This window comes from Astyanax mexicanus, chromosome 7, assembly GCF_023375975.1.
Source record: "Astyanax mexicanus isolate ESR-SI-001 chromosome 7, AstMex3_surface, whole genome shotgun sequence".
NCBI lineage: Eukaryota > Metazoa > Chordata > Actinopteri > Characiformes > Acestrorhamphidae > Astyanax > Astyanax mexicanus.
In genome coordinates, this window is record NC_064414.1 from 48,313,281 (window position 1) to 48,336,071 (window position 22,791).

The 22,791-nt window shown below is 38.5% G+C and overlaps 1 protein-coding gene across 9 annotated transcripts in view; it reads right to left on the reverse strand.

Moving 5' to 3' along the window:
• The window catches only part of inpp4b (inositol polyphosphate-4-phosphatase type II B), a 446,954-nt gene that overhangs the window by 160,603 nt on the left and 263,560 nt on the right, over positions 1–22,791 (reverse strand). For 8 of the 9 annotated variants that reach the window (XM_049481670.1, XM_049481669.1, XM_049481668.1 and 5 more), the window contains one exon: positions 8,042–8,150. In XM_049481670.1, coding sequence (XP_049337627.1) covers positions 8,042–8,150 — 109 coding nt within the window. Of the gene's footprint in view, positions 1–5,456; positions 5,561–8,041; positions 8,151–22,791 lie in introns of those variants that run through there. The other variant, XM_049481677.1, reaches the window with a different exon arrangement.

The window sequence follows — 22,791 nt, forward strand, 5'->3', positions numbered from 1 at the left end:
GAATAACCCTGGTTGGTTTTTTTTTACGCATCTTGGCATGTTCTCCTCCACCAGTCTTACCTACTGCTTTTGGATAACTTTTAGCAGGTCTCTTACTTTTTTCCAGAGCTGTATAAGGAGTTATGTAGTAAACAGTAAAAAAGTGTTAGTCCACCTGACACAATCCCCTGATCTAAAGCTGATGAATTGAGATGCAACTATTGTTCAGCACCTCCAGGAACTCATTCCTACAAGACGCTGAGAAATATTCCAGGTGACTCGTCCTCATGAAGACACTGAGATTAAAATACCAAGAGTGTGCAGATCTGTTCTCAAAGATAAACGTGTAAAGTATAAAACTCTTTCTGGTTTGTTTAACACTTTTTGTTACCAGACAAAATTTGCATGTGTTTTTGTATAGTCTTTAATATTAAATTTACAATGTAAAATAATAAAAATAAAGAAAACATACTGAATACGAAGAGGTATGTTCGAAACCTTTGACTGATGCTGTATTTGCATTTTTTATACTTTGTACAGTTGTATACACACACTGTCTCATGTATTCTCTATTGTTTTATCACTACTAGACCTCATCTTACCTAGTATGCACCAAATACCTACAGTGTTTCTTTGCACTGTAAAACCCTGTATTAGTATAATGACAAAGTTGGACTGAATTAACTTGAAAGGGAATTGTATATATAAAGGCAAACAATACTCTGTGAGCATGGCCAATGATGGTTAATGCAATTTCCAGCCCTCTGATTGTCACGTCCTGGCCTTGTCTCATGTCTCTGTGTGTGTCCCACGTGACCTGTGCCCCTGTGTTCTGTCTCAGTACTTTTCCACCTGTGTCAATTTGTAGCTCCGCCCCTTCCCCAGGTGTTTCCTGTTCTAGCGTGTTTCCTGTTTCTTTATATAGATCCCCTGTGCCACTTCTCCCTCGTCGGTCTTTGCACTAACCTCTGTTGTTTTGTCATTCTCGTGTTCTCTAGCTTAGCCCTCTTTTCTTAGCCTTAGCCCTTGTCCTTTTGTTCATTGTTTATCTTCTTGTTTATTTCCTTATATATATATATATATATATATATATATATATATATATATATATATATATATATATATATATATATATATATATATATATCCCTGCCCAGTTTAGTGTTGTATTTATTCAGTCCCTCGTTTGTTTCTTTGTTTATTTACTCCCTGTTTGTTTATCATTTGTACTTCTTGTGTGTTTTGTTTATGTTCACTAGTTTCTCTCGTTTGTTTTTGGTTTACTTTATTATTCCGTGTTCTTTATTTGTTTATTGTTTATCGTTGTTATTTATTTATATGTATATTTATTAAATTATTAGTTTTGCCCTTACCTGCACTTGCGTCCGCTTTCCTCATCTCCCTGCCTGAGTCATTCCTGACACTGATATTGCTCAAAATTTATAAACCTGTTCAACAATGTAATTTCCTTTCAACAGTACTCTAGGGTTCAGTTCAAAACTTGGAAAGCTATTTTTGGACTCAATTCCTCAAACCTCTCTCAAGTTTCAGATCTGTTTGGTGTAAAATGCTAAAGTATTTATGCCAAAACTCAAATCTTACCCATTAAAAAAAATATTTAGAGGGAGTTCCTACCATTGCACTACCCATCATCAAACAGTTTATTACAAGGGATTGTACATTGTGAACTAGATAGCTTACAACTGCATACTATGTGCAGTATACCTCACCACAAAGGAAAAGATGAGAAGGCATACACAGCTTTAAACGTAGTGTTTTGCATGCATGGAATTCTCATATATATCACTCTTCATATATGAAAGTGGAGGGAAGTAAATATTTATAGTTAAAGTACAGTAGCCAGCCTGCTTTTACCAAAGCTATTTATTATCTTACTGTAAACTAGGCTACGCTAAGCTTTGCTGTGTTGTGCATTTAGCTATCTGTAGCCACTCTAGACTAAACATTCATTTCTTCTATTCTTTAATTTGTGCAGTAGATGCAATGTGAGCTCACTTTCTTAAAGAGCAAGCATTCAGAAACAGCTGCCACATACATACATCTACAAGGTTCTTTATGGCAAGTATCAACAGCCTGGAAGCAGAAAGGGTTAATGGCCTTGTTTAAAGGAGAACTGATGTGTAAAATGGACTTTTGCTGTAGTAAAATATGATAAAAAGTTCTTACCTTTGATGAATAGCACACCCCCGCTCTCACAGCTTTCTGAGATCCAGAAATGTAACAGTTTGTCCAAACACCCTTCAGACTGGATGACATGGTGCATAATTTGCCCCCGATAAATCGCTTTTTCCACCAATTTCCAGCTCAAAGTAGTTTCAAACCTCCATGCTAGAATCCGGAGAGTTCTGACATTTAAAACGAGGCATTAATAACTTAAAAAGTGCACAAGAAGCACTGTTTACATCCTGTAGCGCTAGCTTTAGCTCAGAGTGCCGCCATCACTGAACTGATAATGATATAGACATACATATATAGACTCCACATCGCATAGCAGCCGGTGCCAGGAGGTAGGTTATGCGGAGTCTATGTATATATAGGTCTGTTATTTTCAGTTCAGTGATGGCGGAGCTCGGAGCTGAAGTTAGCATTATGGGATGTAAAAAGTGTTTTTAATAAGCTTCTTCTGCACTTTTTAAGTTATTAATGCCTCGTTTTAAATGTCAGAGCTCTCCAGGATCTAGAAAGCTGGTGTGGAACTACTTTGAGCTGAATAACGGTGGAAAAAGCAATTTATCAGGGCAAATTATGCCCTGTATCACCCAGTCTGAAGGGTGTTTGGACAAAGTGTTAAATTTCTGGATCTTGGAACGCTGTGGGAGAACAAAGGTGTGCTATTTATCAAAGGTAAGTACTTTTTATCATGTTTTACTACAACAAAAGTCCATTTTACACCGGAGTTCTTCTTTAAGGCTTGTTTAGCAGTGACAGCTTTTGAAACCCAGGTATCGAACTCATAACCTTACCATCAATAACCCAGTGCTCACCGACCCAGGAAGAACAGAACTGAACTGTCTGGTTCTCTCTTCCCATCTTGTTCTTTCTCTATCTCTACCAATCTCTGTTTCTATTTTTTACTGTTTCATTTTCTAACTCTCTCTTTTTCTACACTATATTGCATATATATATATATATATAATATGTTACAAATATATAATACATATATCTTACATTTTAATTCTCTAACAAAAAGTGCTATAATATTTATAATTATCATAACATACTATTTTTATAGTACTGTCTAATAGTAATTCACATTACTTCTGTAGCATCCTCCCTCCCTCCCTCTCTCCCTCCCTCTCTCTCTCTCTCTCTCTCTCTCTCTGTAGTGATGTATGGAGTGGTAGTGTGGAGTGTAGAGGCTGGAGTGTCAATGTCAGTTACTCAGTGAAACAGGACAAGCGAGACGACACGGCGTCCATCAGTGCAGTCCTGCTCCATTCCCCCTGACACACATGGCTAAAGAGGAGTGTGTGGATCTCTCTCTCTGTCTCACTCACACACACAAACACACACACACACACACACACACACACACACACACACAAACACACACAAACACACAGCTACATGCAGATTTGTGTGCCTGGGGATGGCGAGGTTCTGAGCAGGCTGGTGTTTTAACATTTTGACAAACTTGATGATGGAAGCCTTCAGAAGCTAAAGCCGAGTGTCAGAGCAGAGCGAGCTCTAAACAGATCCGGACGAGGCGGCAGATCACCCTGACGCAGGTGAAGACGCACCACACAGTGGTCCACATCTTCTTCTTCTGACAGTACTGACAGTTCTGCCTGAATCTGTCTACTGTGGACTCAACAAGCTTCAAGTAGCTGCTCTCTAACTCTCTTCAACTTCACTGTAACACCTAGCAGAACAGAAATACTGTTGTTATTAACCCTGGTTTAGTAGAACATAATGAATCTGCATATTTCAGTGCTTTTCCATCTTCATCTAACTCAGTGACTTCAACTCAAAAAATGCCTGTTATTTAGCTGTGGTAACTGAATTGGTGTTTTTGGTTATCTTGCATTGGTAAAGGATCTTTATATACAGTGAATGTCTTCTACAAAGCTTATTTAATCATTTTATTTCTATTTTTCCAATTTTCTCCCTAATTTACACAGCCAATTACCCAACCCACTTTGTAGGACTCCCTCTATCACTGGTGAAGACTAACACATGCTTCCTCCAATACATGTGAAGTCAGCCACCGCTTCTTTTCGAGCTGCTGATGCTGCTTGGCAATGCTTGGTAATGGAGGAAAGCGCAGCGACTCAGTTCTGATACATCAGCTCACAGACGCCCTGTGCTGTGGACATCACCCTAGGAGTGATGTAGGGAGAGAGCGCCATCTACCCGCCCGCAGGGAGCAGGGCCAATTTTGCTCCCTCTGAGCACCGGCAGCTTGATGGTAAAGCTGCATGAGCTGGGGTTGGAACCTGCAACCTTCCGCTCATAGTGGCAGCGCTTTAGACCGCTGGACAACTCGGCGCCTTCTACAAAGCTTATTTAACCCTATCCTATGAATGGATTTTACATCCAAAACCGCATCTTGTGTTCTCAGCTTAATTACTCACCAATGCCTTCGCACATCAGCATAAACCATATATGGTAAGAAAGGGCGGAACTTTCTCTTTCTAAAAATAGTGGTTGCTTTATTCTTCCATTATAACGCCATTTATTTGCTCAAAACACATAATCAGTTGTATTTACTGTACATTCACTCTCGGGTCTCTGAGTAAATGTTGATAAAAGGAACATTCCCCACAAAAAAAAAAACAAAATATGTGCAATCTGCTTTTCCCCCACCAATATTATTCACTTCTAGTGCTTCAAACATGTTTAAATATTTCAAACCAAATAATGTCAGTAAATTAACCATATTTCTATTACAGAAGAAAGGGCAAATGTGGTCTTGACCAAGGACTCTTACTAGTGTAGCACAGCATACAGTCACCCAGACTTGAAATTGAACCTCAGTCTCCAACATGGCACTCACTGGCTCACTGGCAGGTGGTGGTGTTATCCACTACACCACGCCAACCCTCCAATAAAACAATAGGCTAGATTACTAAACAGAGTAGGCAGCAATTCTTATGTTTCAAACAATGCCAGAGTCATTTCACTTCAGAAAAGCTTGTTAATTAGTTCATGAGTTGAGTCAGGTGTGTGAGGTGCATTAGCACAGCATAACTAATGAGTGAAAGTGACTAAATACTCTACAGTAATGATGCCTGATCTTATTCTCACAGAACCAGCGAGGCTGCAGGTTTCTTATTCTATCCACACTAAACACACCTGACTCCACTTCTCCAATCAAGTCCCTCCTCGGCTCCTCGGCTAGACCCGACCCCCCCCCCCCCCCCCGCGGATCAGTCTGGACAGCCCCGCTTTAAGACTCTCAGATTAATCACGCAAACTCTTCTCTCTGATATAAATACTGATTAATGAATACATACAACTCTGTTTTTAGCATGTAGCAGACCCATAGCACGTAGCAATCCTGCAGCCTCAGAGCGCTAATCTCCACACGCGACATCTGTTCTCCTCCTTCACTCTTCCCTCCTTCTCTACGGTACAGGTGCAGCACTGCACTTCACACTGGATTAACACTGATACACCCACACACCCAAACCACCTCCTCACACATGCGCAGAGACACACACACACATACTAACACACACACCAGATGGCTCTCACTCACTCTACTACTGCAGGCTCTGAGACGAGGCTTCTGAATGAAGTGCAAGACACATGCCTAACATTTACACACACACACACACACACACACACTGTGCTGCAGACAGGTGAATCTGAACTATATGAGGCATTAGGCACACCTGTCATCTGTTTATTGCTAAATAAATGCAAGGTGTGTTTTTATCAGGTGAGTGGAATTAGGATGGCAGATTATAATATTTGGGGTTTAATTATGTAAGTAATTAATGGAATATTATAACTAGAAATATGCAATTAGAAAATAAATGAATTAGCTAAATAAAAGAAAAAAATCCAAATATGATTTTGTTTGCTGAAAATGCACAGAGGTTTCTCTCTCTCTCTCTCTCTCTCTCTCTCTATATATATATATATATATATATATATATATATATATATATATATATATATATATATAATACATGCAAATACTTGCTTTTAAAAATATAATTTCCGGGGGCTCAGAGCAGCTCAGCAGGCTAAGCAGGCTAAGGGCGTTTTCACACCTGTAGTTTTAAGGTTTCTATGGTCTGGATAACTTGTTGGGTTTGTTTATGTAAAGGCTTTCTCCCTCTGTTTGGTTTGTTTTCACACAGGCATAAACTTAAATGCACCAAAATATGCACCAATAAACCATGCAATCATATAGTCTCCTCTGATTGGTCAGAGCTGTCTGGCGCAGGAGCAATAAAGTAAATACAGTGAGAAGATTCTGTGTTCCAGCGCACATATCTGTGCAGTATGAAGCTGGATTAACACAGAAAGCTGAAAATTTGCCGCTGACCTTTCAAACACAGTGTTTTAATAGGACTTGCAGTGCAGATGTACACATAATAAACAGAATTGCATGGCTGTGAGCAGTGCATGCTGCACATACCGTGCGTGTAAACAGCATAAAGCAGCAAAGACAGCGTGTGTTTATAGCTGTGGTAATTAGCGTAATCTGACTAATATATCAGATTAAAGTGCACTTTATCAACAGTTTAGCTCAAATAAAAGAAGTATATTTGGTATTGGTGACGAGTGCGATTACTGTTTTCACACCGACTCAATCAAACCGTATTAAAGTATTAAAACAAACCAGAGTCAGAGTCAGAGTTTTAACCCAATTAAATAATGCTGGGGTAAATTTACACCCTAAGCTGCAAGTTTAAATCTTCAGCATCAGCAGCCAGAGTCTGAGAGATAATAAGTGACTGTGCTATGCCTGGGTGGGTATATGGTGCTACTTCCTCTCATCACTCCTAGTATAATGTAGGTTAGCACAGGTGTCTGATGGCTGATGTGTTAGAGCTGGGTGCCCGGGGCATTCTTAGACAGTGGCTGATTTTAAGGGTCTTAAAATAGAGTAGAAATAAAACTCTTAGAAGAAGTTTTAAACTAGTCTTGGACTACAAAGCAGTTTGAATAGAGATTTTCCATTGAAGGGAAAAAAGTAGTCTTAAAACAACTTAAACAGTGTACAGGAAACTGCCCTTTGCTGTGGCATGGATAAAAATGGCCTGCATTATTTTTTTAATCAAGCTGTTCATTTTAATTGATTGAAATGCACTCATAACATCTGTGACTGGTCAAAACGTTTATATATCAAAAAGGTAACACTTTATTTCAAGGAACACAACTTAGACACTTATTAATGTCTTATTATTTGCTTAATAAAGCCTTAACTAGACATTTGAAACTGACATATTCACTACTTATGAGGCTTTATTCTGTGTAAGTGTTATTGGTGCTTAATTAGGGGTCTGTGATTGATTAAACATTTGTTCAGTGTCTAATTAGTGATGAACAGAACCTCGCTTTAGAATATGGTACACATCTTGGTCTATTACTGACTTATTAAGCCTTTATTAACTCAATAAACTCCAGCACAGCCATGACCTTGTCAAACTCACATAGATCAAACTGCTGCCAATTATAATAACACTAATATCATGTAGAATTAGCTAATAGTTAATGATTAATAATCTAATCTGCTTAACAGGGTGCTAACATAACTGTTTAAAGTGCACTATAAGAACTAATACAGCCATTATTAATCATTTACACATAACAGACCCCTAATTAAGCGCTAATAACACTTAGACACAGAATAAAGCTTAATAAGTAGTGAATTAATCATTTACAAATGTCTACTTAAAGCTTTAGTAAGCAAATATTAAGACATGAATATGTGCCTAATTTGTGTTCCTTAAAATAAAGTGTTACCATTAAAATATATTAAAATAGTCAGTGATTGCTCACATTGCTTTACTGAAAATGATTAAGGAATAATGTCTTGAACAGTTCTAATGTGTGTGTGTGTGTGTGTGTGTGCACACGTTACCTTCTGGTGTGTGTCAGCAGCGATGTGGTCCACCTCGCCATCCTCTATCTCCCCCATCTTCAGCCTGCACACCACCACCGTCCCCACAGCTGCCGAATCATCTGCCGTCCTGAAAAACACAGCCAGCCAAATGAATTAGTCAAATTACTCTGTGTGTGTGTGTGTGTGTGTGTGTGTGTGTGGTCAGCAGCACTGCAGACCATATGCCATCCCAGCGTACACATTCTGACAGTGTCCAGACTGCAGTGTTCCTCATATTAGAGTATAATATGTTCGCTAATCCTCAGCAGCAGAGCCGCGTCTCAGAGACGGACGGCTGGAAATGAGGAAAACGAACTGCGGACAGGAAGCAAACCGCGTCCACTTCCTCTGAATGATCAGCTTTAAACACTTTGCACCTTTACAGCAGATAATGAAGCTGTGCTGCTCTCAGACGGGCTAAATGTGCTGAGTTTAAAGGGTCTTTAAGAAAATGTGTGACAGAGGAACAGTAACATTAGTTTCATAATTAAAAATATAACAACCCGCATACATGTCCTAAATGCTTGAGGGCAGTACAATGCTCTTCCACATTCATGCCTTTATTATACACTGTCCTTGCATTGTACACTGTACATCACCCATGTTCAATACAAATTAAATAAATAAATAAAAAAATAGGCAAAAAATTGACCACTCTCTGCCGCAAAAAAATATATAATGGAATATTGTACTTATGACAAAATAAGAAAATATCATCATTTCAACAATACAAATATCTGAACATAATATAACATAAAAGTATATGTGAAAAAGTGTTTGCTTATTAGCAAAGAAAAGGTCTATCTGAACAAATAAATTCATTTCATGCTTTGTACATTAACAAAAATGATATTTCAGAAATATTATTAAAAATAATAATACATACTTTTCCTTTAAAGGATATAACACTAAAAACACTAAAAATGCTCATTTAAACAAATAACATTTCAATTTTTTTGTCAAGCATATTTAATATTTTACATATTAAACTTTTTTTCTGCATGCATCATTTTATTTATTTTAAGAAATAATACAAAAACAAAAATAGTAAAAATGATGTGAATTGAATAAGACACAAAGATAAAAAACTAAACTAAACTAATTAGTCTCTGAACTAATCTCAAAATAAACAGTTTTTTTTAAGTATTAGATATCTCAACAATATTTAAGACCATTTCAGACAAGAACTCGAATCTTCAAACCGAGTTCTCAGTTTAAATATTTCTTCTAATTGAGTGTAGTTCTTAAGATTTTGCATAGCCATCAATTAAAACTCTTCTTTTTTACTCTTCTTTGTACATCAATGGGCAGCTTTGTTTACTGTGTCCAGATGGTAGCAGTTGGCCACATGGCAGAATTATATATTTTTTTCTAATATGCTTGTATTAAACTGAGGAAATCAAGAGTTTAATTCTTCACAAGGACCACCCGTGGGTGATTCACAGTGCTGAAAGGTCCGTTCCGGTGGGGCTGGAGGCGTGACAGGGAGCCACTTTCAGACCCGTCACTGAAGGCAGGGGAGCAATGGAAGTCTTAAAAGGGACAATCTGGCTTGGTCTCAGTCACCCGCTCTCCCAGGAAGAGCAAAGTGGCTGATAGATTGAAGGCATCAGATACGGCACCACCGCCATTGCTCAGTGGGATAAATGGAGGGAATCTTCAGCCAACTCCTGGAGCTCCTCAATAAAAGCAGCCAAATACTAACTTTCAGAAAATGTCCTCTGCTTCACCTCCTCAGTAAGTGGCCTGGGAGCGGCAGGTTGCTATACATCACGTTTTACAGTCATCGCAGACTAATAGGCAGCCGGGACGCCACTAGTTCAAGAGACTGGAAGCACCACCACAATGCAATCTCACGTAAAAGCCTGGGGCGAAGCTGCTGCCGCTGCTGTCTTGTTAAGGTAATTGATACGTGTCTTTGAGAGGCAGAGGATGGCCAAGGAAACAGTGCTGAAAGTTCCCGAGGCACACTTTCTACTCCTCGTCCTCCGAGTCTTTTAGCGCTGATTAAGGGGTGCCGCCCTACAGGTCTGTTTGGCATGATTAGCGCCGGCCCCCGGACGCAGGTTCGCGTGCGAGTGAATCAAGCCCGAGGTTCGTCCGCCCAACTGCGGCAGGCGGTAAGCAGACAGCCGAGAGTTGTGATTGACCTTAAATTAACTTTGAAGCACCGCCCCCTCTCCTCCTCCGCCCAGCCAGCAGATTGCGCCGTCCGCAGACGTATCCCCCACAAATCTAATTGGCCCCGGGTCCCTTTATGACAACAGTTAATCAGGCAGCTTTGTTAAAGTGACAAAAGGAACGAGAGCTTGGCGAGACTTGCGAATAATTCGGGAAGCAATTACTTAGCGGACGAGCGCCCGGTGTCAAGGAGCTATTTCCACATGGTTTCGCACCATTTACAAACGCGTCTTACGATACTCAGCTCACGTCTTTTCCAGCCATAACGTGGGAAAAAGAAAAGAGATAACATAACACACAAAGTGCCATTAAATCTCTTTAATGAATACAATTCAGTCATATCATTTGTTCTGTAAATATTTATATCTATCTAACTATCCATCTATTGTGATTTATCTATCTATCTATCTATCTTTCTATCTATCTATCTATCTATCTATCTATCTATCTATCTATCTATCTATCTATCTATCTATCTATCTATCTATTTATCTATCTGTCTGTCTATCTGTCTGTCTGTCTGTCTGTTAATTTATCTGTCAAATTAATTGTCAATTCATGCATCCATCCATTCATCCATCCATCCATCCATCCATCCATCCATTAACCTGTCTGTCAAACCCTTTGTCTATCCATCTCTACATCCGTTCATCCATCTCTCAATCAATCCATCCATCTTGATTTTCTATCGGTCTGTATAGCTCTCTATCCATCTGTTTGCCTGTCTGTCTCTCTACCATCCATCAATCAATATCTCTCAATCAAATCAACCTGTTCTGTCCCTCTGTCAAATTGTCTGTCAAATGATCTGTCAATTCATCCATCCAATCATCCATCTTTCTGTGTATCTAGTTTTCTGTTCATTCATCCATCCATCCCACCATCCATCAATTAACCTGTCTGTCTCTCTGTCTATCCATCTATACATCCATTCATACATCTCTCTCAATCAATCTATCCATCTACCCATTCATCTTGATGTTTTTCTATCTGCCTGTCTATCTATCTGTGTCTGTCTTTGGCTCTACCATCCATTAATCAATCTCTCTCAATCAAATTAACCTGTCTGTCTCTTTTTCAAATTGTCCATCCATCCATCCATCCATCCATCCATCCATCCATCCACTAATCATAACTGGTGTATTATAGTGGGTGAAGACACATCTTGGTTATGATTCCTGACTCTATATTCTTCTGTCTGTGTAATGTAGTTTAAATGTAAGTCACTCTCGATAACGGCATCATAAACATCCCATAAACCTAAATCTATCTATCTGTATGCCTGTATTATCTCCCTGTATGGGTGAAGGGCTCTGTTAGACAGTGTGTGTTATTCGTGCCGAGGGTCTCAGGTGTTCTGAGATGAATTAGATCAGTTTTGTCTCTCACGATCGTTTGTATTTAAGATTGAATCCCAGTCTGATCTGCAGCTCAAAGGACTTTTCCATGGCAAACGAGCAGCGCAGCATGAAAACGCACCTGGGCAATCATTAGAAGTCTGAGACATGAGCGCATCATGCACACACACACACACACACACACACGTGATGCGGGCTTTTACTCAGCTGCTATCATGTGACAGAAACACTGCAAGGATACTCTGGAGGGCAGGAGTGGGGGCTGCAGTGCGGGGATGGGGAAGGCAGCTCCATAAATCAAGCCTCCAGCCTTAAGACCACATGAGTCAGTATGAAGGCCCTGCACACATCACTTATGTTCTGCTGAACTGCAGGCTTTCACTCTTCTTCTGCTTACTTTGTATTATTTGTCTTTGTTCTTAGACTATTCTTAGTTCTTATTTATGTGTTTGTTCAAAGAGTAATAAAAGAAACCCCAGGTTTACCTGTCAAATAAAATGGCAAATCTAAATACAGCAAACTCTGCAAACAAGTTATCATTACTTCAGCCAAATGAATGGTGCTGATGAATAACTCTTATTATTATCTGATTAATCACAATTAATCACACTTTTTCTTATTAACCTTTTCTTGTTTAACCAAGGATATCTTAATGTAAGTTAAAGAATGAATGTAAGATGGCAAAATGTGTCAATCTTAAACAAATAACTGTATTGCCAAGAGGAGTACCAGCTATGAGTTTTGTGTGTGTGAAAAATAAGAACAGATTTGTACTTAAAAGAGTACAAAGCTTGTCGCTGGGGCTGTACCTTATACTGAGGTACAAAAAAGTACCTTTCAGTGAAAGTCCTTTTTTGTACCCATGGTTTTTGTGCCAGTAAAGATTATAAAAATTATCATCAACTAAATATGGCTCAAAAACTTGATTATCCAAAATTGTCTGGCTTTCAAGCAAAAAATGTGCAATTTAAATATATATTGTTTATCAGTACAGTGATACAGAATACTGAATGTACCTTTTGGCTGGTTAAATGGTACAAATTTGTACTTATTGCTGTTAGAAATTACTTTGTACTTCAGAGGGAACAAATCTGACCCTGTAAAGACCAATATTGTACCTTTGAGGGTACAATTATGAAGAGTGTACCTTTGAGTACAAACAAAAGTACTCATATTGTACCTCTTTTTTTGGAGTGTGTGTGTGTGTGTGTGTGAGAGAGACTAAGTGAGAAAAAAGAGCAAGAAAGAGGGGTAGTGAGATTTATCAGTATTGACACAAATGACGATTACCATACACACTTTTCAACCATAGTGTTGGCACAAGTGGCTTCGGCCAAATGTTATATTATACTTGGCAACCAGAGTGTTAACACAAGTGGCTCAGGAAGATTCCCATATTACACTTAGTAACCGGGGTGTTGGTACAAGTGGCTTTGGCCGATTCCCATATTATACTCGTAAACCAGGGTGTTCGCACAGGTGATTTGGGCCAAATGTTATATTATACTTGGCAACCAGAGTGTTAACAAAAGTGGCTCAGGACGATTCCCATATTATACTCATCAACCGCGGTGTTCACGCAAGTGGCCTCGGCTGATTCCCATATTATACTTGGCAACCAGAGTGTTCACACAAGTGGCTCAGGATGATTCCCATATTATACTCATCAACTGGGGTGTTGGTACAAGTGGCTTTGGCCGATTCCCATATTTTACTCGTAAACCAGGGTGTTCACACAGGTGATTTGGGTCAAATGTTATATGATACTCAGCAACTAGGTTGTTAACACAAGTGGCTCAGGACGATTCCCATATTATACTCATCAACCAGGGTGTTCATACAAGTGGCTTCGGCTGATTCCCATGTTATACTTGGCAACCAGGGTGTTCAAACAGGTGTCTTGGGAAGATTCCCATATTATATTCGGCAACCAGGGTGTTCACACAGGTGACTTGGGCCAAATGTTATATTATACTTGGCAACCAGAGTGTTAACACAAGTGGCTCAGGACAATTTCCATATTATACTTGTAGACCAGGGTGTTGGCACAAGTGGCTCATGATGATTCCAATATTATGCTTGTGAACCAGTGTGGGTGCTAGCACAAATGGTTTGGGCCAAATGTTATATTATACTCGGCAAACAGAGAGTTCACACAAGTGTCTTGGGACAATTCTCATATTATACTCAGCAACCAGAGTGTTAACTCAAGTGGCCTGGGCCAAATGTTATATTATACTTGGCAACAGGCCAATCCCCATATTACACTTATCAACCGGCGTGTTGACACGCGTGGATCAATTGACATTACACTTATCAAAAGGGGGTATTTAAAAATGCAGCATTCAGCCCAGATGTGACTCCAGCATGTGGGCCAGCATTGAGCCTAGATTTAAACCGGAACCAGGTTGAAGCAACTCAAGCTCTGCATTGTTTTTCTGCCAAGAATAAACTCTTCAGAAGAAGACTTCAGAAAACTCCCACCACCATGTTTAACAGATAGTGTGGTATGTTTGTGTCTTGAGCGGCTAAGGAAAATCTTTCATATCTGCATATTTCTTCAGAAACACTAAAAGTAAGTAAAGTAAGTAATAAAAACATGAAAAAAAGCATGGTACTGTATCCTATTATATTCTAAAAACTGCCCTGTAAACTCAATAACATCACTTTCAGCCATGCTGCTGTTGCTAAAAGCTACTCTAAACAGCAGCTTCTTGTGACCTTGACTTTGACTTTGACTCAAATGTATTATTAAAAATGCAGCCTTTTTATTTCTTCAGCAGTGTAAAGTCTCTGCATGCTAATCAGATTAAGTCTAACCCGTTTCAGGGACACAAACAATTCGTCAACATGACGTACACCTGGAGGTCCTGCACGGTGACTCACCAAATCATTGCTTCAGGTTACCAATTACATCCTGAATCACTCTGACACCCAGCAGGTGCCTGTAGCTCCCTGTAGGCCAAACACTGACCACTGCTGACACAGGACCCGAATTCAATCATACACACACACAGCACACATCTAACATAAACGAGGGAAGCAGGGCAGAACATGCAGACTGCTGTGAGAAACTAGCAGAGGCCACTTTTACTTGCATTTTGCAAACAATGATCTAAATCACAATAAAAATATTACCAAATTATGATAGTTAAACAACCTATATTGTAATGCTACCCATACTGTGTTATAAAACATTCAGTATTGCATTTTAAGCGCTGGTTAAATTACCTTTCTCTCTCAATATTGCGCTAATTAAAATCCAACGCCTTACAGTATGTTAAAATATGTTACAAACGAAAGTAGGTTTTAACAGGATATTCTTATTTTTCACATAACTCTACGTTAGATTTAGACCACTTAAAACTGATGAGTATCTTTGATTTTACCCTACTGAAAACCTCTGGAATGTAATTAAGAGGAAGATGGATGATCACAAGCTGAACTGCTTGAATTTTTGCACCAGGAGGAAAGGCTTAAAGTTATTCAAAAGCAGCGTGTTAGACTGGTGGAGGAGAACATGATGCCAAGATGTATGAAAACTGTGATTAAAAATCAGGGTTATTCCACCAAATATTTCTGAACTCTTAAAACATTATGAATATGAATTTTTTTTTTTGTGCATTATTTGAGGTCTTAAAGCTCTGTATCTTTTTTTTGTTGTTATTTCAGTCATTTCTCATTTTCTGCAAATAAATGCTATAAATGACAGAATTTGGGAGAAATGTTTTACGTAGTTTATAGAATAAAACAACAATGTTCATTTTACTCAAACATAAACCTATAAATAGCAAAATCAGAGAAACTGATTCAGAACCTGAAGTGTTTTTCAGAGGTATAATTAAAGATCCATTTTTTTTTTATCCTGGGCAGCTTTAAGATCCATGTACAATACAGCACAATCAATCAGAACAGAGGTCATTTAGATATGCCAATTTTAAAGCCTGTTTAAATCTAAGGTTGGAAAATTGTTTCTTGATTTTTTACAGGAAATGTGACATATTCCAGTATTTAGTCAATAAATTTGCCAATGAGAACAGTATAGTAAAACAGTATAGTAAATGTTGAATTTGCACATTTACATCTTTAACTAATGACTTATTGAAAACATATTGAGCAAACACCTATTTATGACATATATTCACTTCTGTATGTTCAGGAAATCAAATCCAGCCCAGTACGCCATGGCTGGTTTGTGGAGAGGAAAATGATGCAGTGCTCTCTGGGTGAACTAAAGCCTCAAGGACAGCAGCACAACACAACAGAACCTCTAACTGCGTTTTCCAGGTTTAACTGTAAATTGAGAGAGAGGAAAAAAGTCATTCTGTGAAATGAAAGAAGGGTGACAATGATAAATGAACAGTGGAGAGAGTTCCTACTGTACCGTAAAGATATATGAAACAGGGGAGAAACAGGAGAGAGAGAGCTTTATCTGCTCACTCCTCAGAAATCTCCTTTCATCCTGAACTTTACAGATATCTGAGCTAAATTAGTCACTTATTTTGGAGGCAATGAAGGGCAGATAACTTAGAGAACACACACACACACAAAAACACACAGTAATGTTAATGAGGATATTTACAGGACACAGCAGGCCCCGGCATGCAAGTTTGTGTATTGGTGCAACCTTGTGCAACTTTCCCTTTTTTACATCCCACATGTTCAAGTGAAAAGACCCCATTAGCCTAAAAATACACACCAGGACCACAGAGAGGAGAGAGAGACAGAGAGAGAGGGGCGGGGGGGGGGGGGGGGCAACTGGATGAAGGGTTGGGTTGGGTTGGGTAGTCAAGTTTAACGCCACATCAGCTCGTCGGCTATTTCGCGGCAGGAAAGGTACTGTCTAATCACAAGGTTCTACGATCTAAGCCATCGCAAGGCAGACAGACACAGACAGACACACAGACACATTCACTCACACACTCACACCTAAGGGGCAATTTCAATCAAGTTCCAATTAGCCTGAACGTGCCGTCTTTGGACTGTGGGAGGAAACCAGAGAACCCGGAGAAAACCCACTCAGACACGGGGAGAACGTGCAAACTCCACACAGAAAGACCCGGGTCGCCCCAGCCGGGAATCAAACCCAGGCTGTGAGGCGGAAGTGCTACCCACCGCGCCACCGTGCCGCCCCAACTGGATGAAAGATAATTGACATTCAGTGCATGGTCAGCATTGAAAGTCGTTCAAAAGTGTTGTATAACACTATACTGATGTGCCAAATAAAGCTACTAGTTCCTGTGCCATGACTTTTGCCCTGACTCATGGAACCTAATGAACGATATGTGTGTGGGGCATTGAATATGGATGTGATTTCTGACAGAATCACATGACACTGTGGATTGAGGAATGTTAAATTTCTAAAACCTCGGAAATAAAATGTGACGTTCATCCATCTGGCTCTCACAATCAGACCACGCTCAAACTCCCATTAATTTATGACATCTAGCCCTGAGCATACTGAACAGTGCTCAAACAGACTCACAAGGTAACACCTCACAACTTATACAGGTGTGGGCATTCTCATTAGAATCTGACATGTCAGTGTAATGTTACATAGAAATTTAGGTTAAAAAAAAAAAAAATAGTGCTATCCCATGACATTTGGCATGTCAGCATACTGTTACATCTGGCACCTTTGGGGTAAAAAAAAGTACAAAGAATTTAAAATAAATAAATAATGGTAATGATTTTTAATTTTTATAAACCACTAACTTTGAATCCCTGGTTTACACTTGTTTATTGGCTGCACTATTTAAATATAAATATGCAATTGCATAATTTATTACAAAATAAAATGTTAAAATATTTAAAGTTGATGTCCGTAAGTTTTGGGATTTAGGTCCCTCTCTGGTGAGAATGTGTCATTGCACCGATCATGCGGAAGAATCATTTTAAACTGAGCGGGTGTGATGCGGTCTCCTTTCAGAGCGGATGAATCCGATTCCAGGTTATGTTCAGTCAGAGAGAAAGAGAAAGCACTCTCAGTCAGGCTCAGCATCACTTTTAAACCCTTTCAGGTCACAGAGCTCTCTCCATCGTTCAAACGCCAATCCTATATTATTCCTGGTTTTATCTCATTCCTTTTTGGCTTTGAAACTTGCTTCACTCCTTCATTTCTTTGTTTTTACTATGGGTGAATGGAGCAGCTGCTGAGCTCTGAGTTTCCTCTTCTGAAGTCTCCATTGCTCCACCAGCCGCTCGCATTCAGTAAAACTGAGCCAGATCCTCTTTTAAAGTCTGTACGTGTGACGTAAGTACGTAAAGACGTGTGACGCGGCCAGAAGAAGAACTCCCACGAAAAGTGACTCAACACCCCAGTTTTTTTTTTTTTTTCCAGAATGAATATATTTGGCTTAGCAGCACTTTCAGCACTTTGGTTCCATTAAATACAATATTTTATCCATATTCTTCTCCACTCAGAAATGCTTCTGCTATTAGTTTAGAAACAAAAAAATAACACGGGCTGCCAATTAAAAACATTATTATATTTCCGCTCTGTATACAGATATTTAAGTTCTCTTTTTACTGTTTTTCTTTTCGTTTCAAGGTCAAACAATGACACTTTTTTTCTTTTTAACAAATCAAGTCTGTACACACAAAGACTATTTGTTCAGTTTAATCTATAATAAGTTATCATCTCTTTAATTAAAAACAGTTTCAGCAGACTTTCTCTGCTTGTGTCAATAAGCTTTTTTTAACTAGTATCTAATAACTGAGGATTATGAATAAAGGTTAAATGCTGTGGTGTGCACAAAAGGAAACTGCAGCAGAATTAGTATTTAAAGAAGTGCTATGATTTGTTTCAGCAGTAGTACTAGAGCACAAGCATCCCGTATCAAAAGAGATGACTAACCTGCTCCAAGCCTGTGGACAGCTTCTGGCTGTTATGTCTGTTAGCATCGTATATCATACATAAAGCTATAGCTATAGTGTGATAATCATGATATAGCAAAGTAACAAATCAAACTGTGTTTTAAAAACAGTTAAAAGTTAGAATGTTAAATCACACAGCTCTGGCCTGCACAGTGTGTGTTTTTGCACTTTGGCTATATGCTTAAAAGAAAAACAAAAAAAATGTTTGTTCAGAAAGTATCTTCTATTCTTAAACATTGTTAATTATATTAAAGTAGAGAAAAGTCCTTGCAAATTATGTTATTGTTGTTGGTCTATTTCGGTTTAATAATGTGCAGTGCATAACCTTGTTTTTTGTGTGTTTTTGGATGTAGGGTATTTAAATGAATAGGATGCGCTGTGCTGGTGGACGGGGAGAGGGTGTGTCTTTCTTGCGTGCGCGCCGCAACAAAACACTAAAATTTGATTTCATGTCGCCGGCCACAAAATATCGCTCTGAGGGCCGCGAGTTTGAGACCTCTGATTAAAAGTTATCACTACAAACTACTGTCTTCCTCTGAGGATGAGCCTGCGGACCCCTAGAGAAACCCTGGTCTCATCCTCCCCTCCCTTATGACTCACACAGACACACTTGTGCCTTTGTCTGTATGTGCGAAGTTACAAAAAAAAGTTAATTGAGGGGCTAAAGTAACGTGCAGTAACGGGGTGTCGGAAATGGTAACGGCGTTATAGTTACAGTCATAGTAATTAGTTAGATTACTCCTTACTGAAAAAAGTAACGGCGTTAGTAACACCGTTTATTTCAACGCCGTTATTCCCATCACTGTTCTTAAACCTTGTAAATTATAGTAGAGGAACAACAATAAATTGTGTTATTGTTGTTGGTCTATTTCTGTTTCATTATTGTGCAGTGCATAGCCGTAATGCTGTTTTGTTGTGTGTTTTTGTACTTTGTGTTTAGAAAGTATTTTATATTCTTAAATAAGTTTTAATCATATTAGATTAGAGGAAAGACATCTTTCTTGTAGCCTAATTTACCAGTGACTAGACCTGTGTATCATTGTTCGCATTGTTTGTGTTTTAATCTTTCTGAGATCTGATCTTAATAAACATTTTTCTTATATAATAATAGGTCTATGCTTCTTCAGTGTTGTAATGTTTTTTTTATCATCATTCTGGACAGATTTTGCTCATTCAAACACCTTAAAAAAATGTAAAAAAATTGAAAAGCTCAGTTTTAACATTCTTCTTACTAAAAAATGTGGGGTTTAAATCAGGCTCGGGCTCATAATGACAGTTTGTGGGCTGGGTCAGGTTGGGTTCGGGCTGAATTTTTTTAAACCCGATATAAGATTTTATTTAACTTTGCTGAGGCCAGTTGTTAGCATCATGGCTAACCTGCTCAAATCCTGCACATCTTGGCTATTCTGCTTTACACTTCAAAACTTTAGAAAGGTATATTGGGAAATATGGGTATAATGGGTATAATCTCTCTTATCTGAGGAGGCGTGATTTCATTCTCTGTTCAGGACATCTTTACCCCACTTAATCATCAGGTTAAGCACTTTAACCCTCAGTCCCAGTTATTATGTCACTGACCCAGGTAAAGGAACTAAACAAAAAAAAAAAAAGATGCCCCCGCCCAGCCACCATCCTTCAGTCCTCTTTCTTCTCGCCATCCTTCACTCCTGCTCCCTCTCTCTCTCTTTCCTCCTGCATCTCCACTGGGCCTCCATACGTCTCTGTCTGAGTCTGCCTCATATTCTTGACCTACATAAAGGCTGGACAGAGCTAAATATAGCAGCTGCTTATTGAGGACAGATGTTATGATAAGTCTGTAATGATGGAGAAAGTACAGCTGCACTGTGGGATAGAGAGCGAGAGAAAAGGGAGGGTAGAGAGAGGAAAAAAAAGAGAGAGAGATTACTAGAGGATGTGCTGCTCTACCAAACGTTTGTCTCAGCACATCAGCCCACCTTTGCTCTTTATGGCATGTAAAAAAAAGCTCCATAATGATGCCTTGCTCTAGAAGAGACCTCCGCCCTGTACACACCAAGGTACCTGTATGCCTGTATCTACCCTACAAGACACAGCAGCCATTGGGCTCACAACTCTTCCACAGGTTCATTGCTTAACTGCTGCTTTACACAGTAAGTATACCATGAAGGAAAAAAAGCCAGCAGCCTCTAAATGAGCTACAATTTGTCTACAACTAATCCATTCAGTTTCATTCAGTTCCATTGCAACAGGTGTATAAAATCAAGCACCTGTCCATGCAGTTGGCAGTTGGTCTTACAGTGTTCACTGAACTCCAGTGGGTACTGTAATAGGATGCAAATGCTGCAACAAGTCAGCTAATGAAACGTATTGCCTTATTCTAGATATTTCCACCATCAGCTGTGAGCAGCTATTATTACTGAAAATTGGAAGCACTTAGGAACCACATCAACTCAGTCACAAAGTATCTGACCACATAATGTTGCAATGCGGTTTGTTTGAGTGCTGAGGAGCATAGAGCAAAAAAGTCCACAACCCAATGCTGATCAATAACTGCAGAACCCACATCTTTTGTTAGAACTGCAAAGGGGGACCGACTCCACACTAATGTCAATGGATTTAACCCCTTAAAATGCCTATATGTTCGGTATACAGGCTACAGGTTTAGGTGATACAAAACTCGTTTTTTTCTGCAGTAAAATAAGTTATTTACATTCTGAAAATTTGAGGGCTTTTAAATCTTCTACAGGACAATTGGAGAAGCTGCCTGTTTTCTGTCTGTTTCTCTACTCTTAACACTTAATAATTCCAGATCAGTAACAGGAATCAACCCAAATTCTGCAGGTTTGAAAATAGATGTAAAATCTAGACAAACACATAGAAACTAAAGGTTTGGAGGACATGAACGGTTTGATTTGTATTCAGGAAAATACAGATTTTAATAGAGATAGATAGATAGATAGATAGATAGATAGATAGATAGATAGATAGATAGATAGATAGATAGATAGATAGATAGATAGATAGATAGATAGATAGATAGAAAACTACGAAATTCTAAACTGAGACTTAAAAAAATATACATAAATATATAAATACAAAAACAATAGAAAGTGTGGAAGTAACCAGTCGTAGTTACGGGTCAACTGACTCGTCTTGAAGTTTGAAAATCTAGGACAAATAGTTCAAAGTTATGTTATGTAAAACTACTGTTGTATATGTTGTTCTTTCAAAAGGAATAAAGTAGTGAACCATTAGAGTAAGTTTAAACATGTATTTTTAAACGAAAAACGAGTGAATTATCCTAATTGAACCATTATCTGTTAGAGGTAAGGCTCACTATTGCACTAAATATTTATTATATTGATAATAATTAGCAATGAAGTTAGTAATGAAATACTCACACTGCTTGTTAGGATTTTTTCAGATATCTTTTGGATCATTAAACATGTGACGAGTCAATATGACCCGGGAACACCATTGCTGTTCCTGACAAATTAACATAATAGGAGGGTTAAATATTTTTTATATTTTCTATTACAATTACAATTAAGCTTTTTAGTAATGTTCCTTATCAAACATGATATTGCGATTGATGTAAATGCTTAAATAGAAATCCTGAAGATTAAGTGGCGTAATGTCAAGCAGACCATTTTGACAAAAATGCTGCCCTATTAAAGGGTTAAATGGGATCAAGGTCAAAGTCACATTTATTTGTCACATGCATAGTAATACACAGTATGACCTGCAGTGAAATGCTTGAAACAACAGCCTGCTCACACAATATTATTAAGCTAAATTTTAAACTTTTAAACTACACAATTTAAAGTGCAAAAATTCAAATGTGCAAAATATCTAGGTAGAAAGACAATATAAAACACAATATAAAAACCTGCAATAACCAAAACACATTAACAACAGAGAGAGAGGAAGAAAAATATATATATATATATATATAAATATAAATTTACTTTAAGTAATAATTTAAAAAGTCCATAACAAAGATAAGTGTGTGTGTGTGTGTGTGTATGTGTGAGTATATGTTGTACACATATGTGCATATCCACGTTACTGTGAATAAAGGTCCAGTGTATTTATACCTGTAAAAATATTCAGTATCCTTCAGATGATGCAAAAGCTCCTGTAGGTGTACATACTTTTGTAATACTTTTGCCCACATGGTGTATATATGCAAAGAACAGAAACAGAGAGAGAGAGAGAAAGAGCGATAGAGAGAAAATGAGCGATAGAGAGAGGAGAGTGCTGTTCTGTTCCTTATTGAAATAGAAGGAGCTCTTGTACTTCCTCTCTTTTTTCTTGTGACTCGGCAGTAATTGC